General features: G+C 43.9%; 1 protein-coding gene across 1 annotated transcript in view; it reads left to right on the top strand.

Annotated features, from left to right (window-relative positions):
* Window positions 1-2410: 2410 nt before the first annotated feature.
* The window catches only part of LOC142047180 (olfactory receptor 52R1-like), a 13204-nt gene continuing 9730 nt past the window's right edge, over window positions 2411-5884 (top strand). Inside the window, 2 exon segments of the mRNA XM_075068356.1 lie at window positions 2411-2535; window positions 4814-4874. Of these exon segments, the coding sequence (XP_074924457.1) occupies window positions 2411-2535; window positions 4814-4874 (186 nt within the window).

The following is a 5884-nucleotide window of genomic DNA, read 5'->3' as shown; positions in this document are numbered from 1 at the left end:
ACTTTGTAATCTTGAACTGTTTTAACATTTACTTATTGTTTCATTGATTTTAATAAAAAGGTCTTTATGACTATATCTGTCTCAGTGTAAGCTCCTGTCATATACCCCGAAGTTCCTTTTATAAACTCTGTGAAGACTGATTCAGGATGAATTTTATCTTCTGAATAAATATATTGGTTAACCAAACCCATACTAATTAATATCCAATCATTATTATCAATATTACTAATTAATTAAATCTTAATTAATCAATAAAATTAAATTAAGTGGATAAATTACACCAACCCTACTAACCCACCCCAAATCAGGCTACAGGGGCACAGCTGTTCTAACAGCTTCCATGCTTCGCCCAGGGGGTACAGCACATCGCAATCTCCACCTGCACCCCCTGAGCTGGGCTCCTTCTGCCCCAGGGTTGGGATGTGAGTTGCTGCAGCCTGACAAGGAGCCTGTCTGCAGGTAGCAGGCAGCCCCGATAAATGACCCAATGCCTCCCTTCACCCTGCAGTAACTGGATGCTACCAGATCCCTTAAAGCAATCCAGTGTTTGGCTTTTTCCAAGACAGCCAAGTCAAATATGATGAGATTTACTGGAAAAATATTTTATCCATCATATAAAAAGTTCTACCAATCCCAAAGGATCAGACACATTATCCCCCAGGTCAATGAATATTTCAAACATTAGCCAAATGCACACTTACAGTCAATTCTTATTAACTAAACTAAGGTTTATTTAAAGAAAGAGAGTATTGGTTGAAAGATCATTATACATACAGACATGAATAGAATTCTTAAGTCAATTTCATGATATGGATGGTGATCTTTAGAGTTGCAAAGAGTTCTTTCAGAATTAGTTCAGAGGTTGCTATCCAATATCAGGTTGATCCAGAATGTAACTGGAGACCTCAGTCTTGTGGCTTGAGCTTCCCCTGATGAAGCTTAAGCAGATTTGAGATAATAGGATCAGGGCTCAAAAATTCTTGTATAGTCCACTGTGAGGCTATGATAGTGAAGAAGACTAACTTTCAAGTAGAATTACCTATGTCCTATGTATACTCAGGTAACTAGTTCCATTTATCAGAATAAAGTATCCATGAAGCAGTTCATAAGCAGTTTACTGCAAACTTCAAAGAGAAGCAGAGATAATGAAATTATTACACCCAAGTTTCATTTAAATGTTAGTGTTTCCTTTTGATCTTTGAAGTGACAGATATAGCAACAGAAAGGAACCATCTGTTTCCATGGTTAACAACTAACAAGACATAAGCAAATGTGCACAGTTAATATTACTTCTAATTCTCTACCAATATAGGTTTGCATTTCAAAGTTCTAGTCCATCTACCACAGCTCTGTTAACTATTTAAAAGGAATGACCCTAATTACCATTTACATACTCCTCTAATGTGCCTTTAAAGGTTGAATTTGGATCAAATAACCTGCTAGAGCCAAGATGGAGGCATCTGTCTACAAATAGGTTTGTCATTAAAGACTATCAGTGCCTAACAAAATCTCGCCCACACAGAAGAAAGGAGTAACAGCATTTTAGATAAAGTCAGTTTCCTCTCAACTTCTCTGCAGAGGATAGAGTGCAGAAGGAATGGAACCTCCCCAGAAGAGGGAACAGAGAGAGGAGATGTTGGTCCAGCCCTTTAAAAATACAGAGACTAGATGAATCAGAAGGAGCTGGGGCAGGAGAGAGGCACAAGGATGGCAGAGGGGACTCTTTGGTTGCAGGGTTATGGCTGAAGCAGAGAGACAACCTCCAGCTGGATAAGAAGTTATCGGTTGTAGGAAGAGGCCTCTGAACACCTTAGAGAACTCTACCCAAATCCCAAAGAATGCTCCACAGAGGCAGGGAATGGCTTGCAGGTGTCTTATTGTGTTTATCTAGATGTGGGTATCTCTTGTGCTGTTTAAAGGAGAGGAATTGTTTGATCAAATCCTTTTGCAAAGCCTGGGTCTGTTTGCTTTAATGATCCAGTGCCCCAAAGACAGAAACTGGAAACAGAGTGGGCTGAAGAGGGAGCTCTGGAAAGGGTGTGCTGAAGGAACTGGACAGTCTGGGGGATCCAGGCTGAAAGTAGACTCAAGGCTTTGGTGTGCAGGTCTCGACTCCCAGAGAGAGGTGCTAGAACAGAAGCTGCACCCCGAGAGCGGGCCTAGAAACCCAGAGCCAGAGCAGGGCCTGAACATGGCTCAGACTCAGGAAAGCTTAAAAGCTCACACGGCTTAAAGCTTAAAAGCCCCCAGCATGTGGGTTCCAAACACAAGCGTCTAGTGGGTGTCCAGCCACAGGAGCTTGAGCAGGGCTGTGACAGCAAATCTGGAGCTGCTCCATTGATGCTAGTTGACTGTGAGTGGAAGAGAGTGGGACTGGGTGATCACACACCTACAGTAAGGTGTCCGCAAGATGTTCTCTTCACCCAAATATGGCTCCTGTACGTTCAGTGTTTCCTGGAGTGCTCTGGGTCTCAGACTGATCCAGCCGGGCTCCCTGAAGGAAATGCTTCCCGAACTAGGCAGCGACAGCCTTGGGTCTGGGAGAGGGTTTGTCTCTCCCCTGGAAAGTGCTCCCCAAAATGGAAGAGGCCTGGAGTCCCTGTTCTACTGACTTTTATCCCATCTGTCTCTCTTCCTCTCTCCATGTATTTGGGCCCATCTCTCCCTTTCCTTGTGCAAAACACCCACACACACATCTCCTTTCTCTTTGCCATTTCTATTGTGCATCCCACCTTAGGTGCCAGTTAAAAATGCTCAAGGGACTGTTATTCCATCGACTTCAGTGGTCATTGCAGGTGAAGCACTGGGAATCGCTGCATCTGAGAGCTGATCTGGCTGGGGAAGAAGCTGTGAACATTAATCTGGTTATTCATTCAGGTAAAATGAAGTCCCTGGCCATTACAATCCAGTAGCCTGCAGCTGCAAAATGCAGCCAGCTCGGTATTAACCTGTCTGGAGGGATTGCTGGGCAGGTGGTAGCTTCATAGACAGGACTAGAGGCTGCTCAAAAGCTGTGGTCACTAATACAGCAGCAACTGCTCCCCTGTTCCCTTCTGCAGCCTTTGTGGGGATGTCATGGCAGCAGGCTTGCTACAATGGGTACCCCAGCTCCAGTGGATGGAAGTGAAACATGGGGGTTGATAAAGGCTGAGGAACTCTAGGAAACATTTTCAATGCTGATGGTCTCTGTGATGCTACTTCCCATATTATTCATGGAAATATGGTTATGATATTAATATGGCATAACTAAGATATGCTTTATGTGAGGTATCATTGGAAAGGTTATAATTTACTGAATATGTTTATACTATTTGTATGCATGTATCATTTCTGTACATGAAGTTCAGAATATTGACTCTGTAACTATTACATCTGTGTGTATGCTTTTGAAATGTCCACCAGACAGTAAGCAGTCAGCCTTAATTGGCCATTAGAAAAAAACACTGAGTCTTTGAAGATGTGGATCTCCAATCTGCCTGGAGTTCCTTCCTGTGGACAATGCAGATAAACCTGGTTTCATAGTTGCTTTGACACTGCAAGGTCAGGTGATAAGATTACTTGATACAAAATACCACTTTGGACACTGCTGTACTTTTCCTCTATAGGGGGATGGGGATAAACCAAAGGTTTCCCACCATAGGTAAACCCTTTTTAAGGCCGAAGAGGGAGTTAATCTGGACTCTCCTTCATTGCCTATCCAAGAAGAAAGACTGTTGTAAGAACCTGAAGAGACAAAGGAAGTAACCTGAGGTGCAAGGCAGGGGTGAGTCCAGACACAGACAGAGGTCCAGTCTGTAAGAAGCAATAACTGGAACTCTAAGCAACTCTAAGCAACAAAAACTCTGCAATTTGCCTAAAATAATATTTAGGGTGAGAAATTACTTCTTGAACCCATTCTCTTTAAAATCGTAAGCTTACTATGTGTGTTTTGTTTTATTTGTTCAGTAATCTGCTTTATTCTGTTTGCTATCCCTTATAATCATTTAAAATCTGTCTTTTATAGTTGTTTTTTTATTATTAAACCCAATTTCTGCATGTCTCTTGTCACATTGAGGGAGGAGCATCTTCATAGGCAGACTTGATAACCTAGTGAGGACGGCTTGAAGCTAGGTTCACCAGGGGCTGGTGACCCAAGCCCAGAGATAAGCGGGGAAGTGGGATACCGGGAGGAAACACAAGGAGGAGGTTGCAAGAGGGGAGGCCTCCGGATTCATACTGAGAAATTAGGGCAATCGGCTACTTATCTTAGGTACCTGTACACAAACACAAGAAGCTTGGGAAACAAGCAGAAAGAATTGGAAGTCCTGGAACAGTCAAAGAGCTATGATGTGATTGGAATAACAGAAACTTGGTGGGTAGTTTACATGACTGGGGCACTGTCATGGCTGGGTATAAACTATTCGGTAAAGACAGGCAGGGGAGAAAAGGTGGAGAAGTTGCACTGTATGTAAGAGAGTGGTAAGATTGCTCAGAGCTCCAGTATGAAACTGGAGAAAAGCCTGTTGAGAGTCTTTGGGTTAAGTTTAGAGGCAAGAGAAACATGGGTGATGTAGTGGGGGCGTGTGCTATAGCCCACCGGATCAGAAGGATGAGATAGATGAGGGTTCCTTTGGACAGCTTACTGAAGTCTCCAGATCACAGGCCCTGGTGCTAATGGGGGACTTCAATCACCCTGACACCTGCTGGGAGAGCAATACAGCAATGCACAGACAATCCAGGGAGTTTTTCAGAGTGTTGAGGACAACTACCTGCTACAAGTGCTGGAGGAACCAATTAGGGGCCGTGCTCCTCTTGACCTGTTGCTTACAAACAGGGAAGAATTGGCAGGGGAAGTAGAAGCTGGTGGCAACCTGGGAAGCAATGACCATGAGATGGTGAGTTCAGGAACCTGACAAAAGGGAGAAAGGAGAGTAGCAAAATACGGAGCCTGGACTTCAGAAAAGCAGACTTTGACTCCGCTAGGAAACTAATAGACAGGATCTGCTGGGAGGCTAATATGAGGGGGAAATGAGTCCAAGAGAGCTGGCTGTATTTGGCAGAGGAACAAACCACCCCAATGTGCAGAAAGAATAGCAAATGTCGCAGCCCAATAGCTTGGCCTAACAGTAAAATCTTAGCGATCTTAAACTCACAAAGGAAGCTTATAAGAAGTGGGAATTTGGACAGATGAATAGGGAGGAGAAAAAATATATTGCTAGAGCAGGCAGGGATGTAATCAGGAAGGCCAAGGCACAATTAGAGTTGCAGTTATCAAGAGATGTGAAGGGTGACAAGAAGGGTTTCTACAGGTATGTTAGCAACAAGAAAGCTGTCGGGGAAAGTGTGGAACCCTTACTGAATGGGTGAGGCAACCTAGTGACAGATGATGCGGAAAAAGCTGAAGTATTCAATGCTTCTTTTTGCTTCGGTCTTCACAGACAGGGTCAGCTTCCAGGCTGCTGCACTGGGCAGCACAGTATGGGGAGGAGGTGAGCAGCCCTCAGGGGTTAAAGAACAGGTTAAGGGCTATTTAGAAAAGCTGGACATGTACAAGTCCATGGGTCCAGACCTAATGCATCCAAGGATGCTGAGGGAGTTGGCTGATGTGATTGCAGAGCCATAGGCCATTAACTTTGAAAATTCGTGGTCATCAGGGGAGGTCCCAGACAATCAGAAAAAGGCAAACATAGTGCCCATCTTTACAAAAGGGAAGAAAGACAACCTGGGAACTACAGACTGGCCAGCCTCACTTCAGTATCTGGCAAAATCATGGAGCAGTTCCTCAAGGAATCCATTTTGAAGCACTTGGAGGAGAGGAAGGTGATCAGGAACAGTCAACATGGATTCACCAAGGGCAAGTCATGCCTGACCAACCTATTTGACTTCTATAATGAATAAATGTCTA

Source organism: Chelonoidis abingdonii, chromosome 1 (assembly GCF_003597395.2).
Source record: "Chelonoidis abingdonii isolate Lonesome George chromosome 1, CheloAbing_2.0, whole genome shotgun sequence".
In the NCBI taxonomy this organism is placed as follows: domain Eukaryota; kingdom Metazoa; phylum Chordata; order Testudines; family Testudinidae; genus Chelonoidis; species Chelonoidis abingdonii.
The sequence above is the reverse complement of the archived record's forward strand: the minus strand, read 5'-3'. Positions and strand labels throughout refer to the sequence as shown.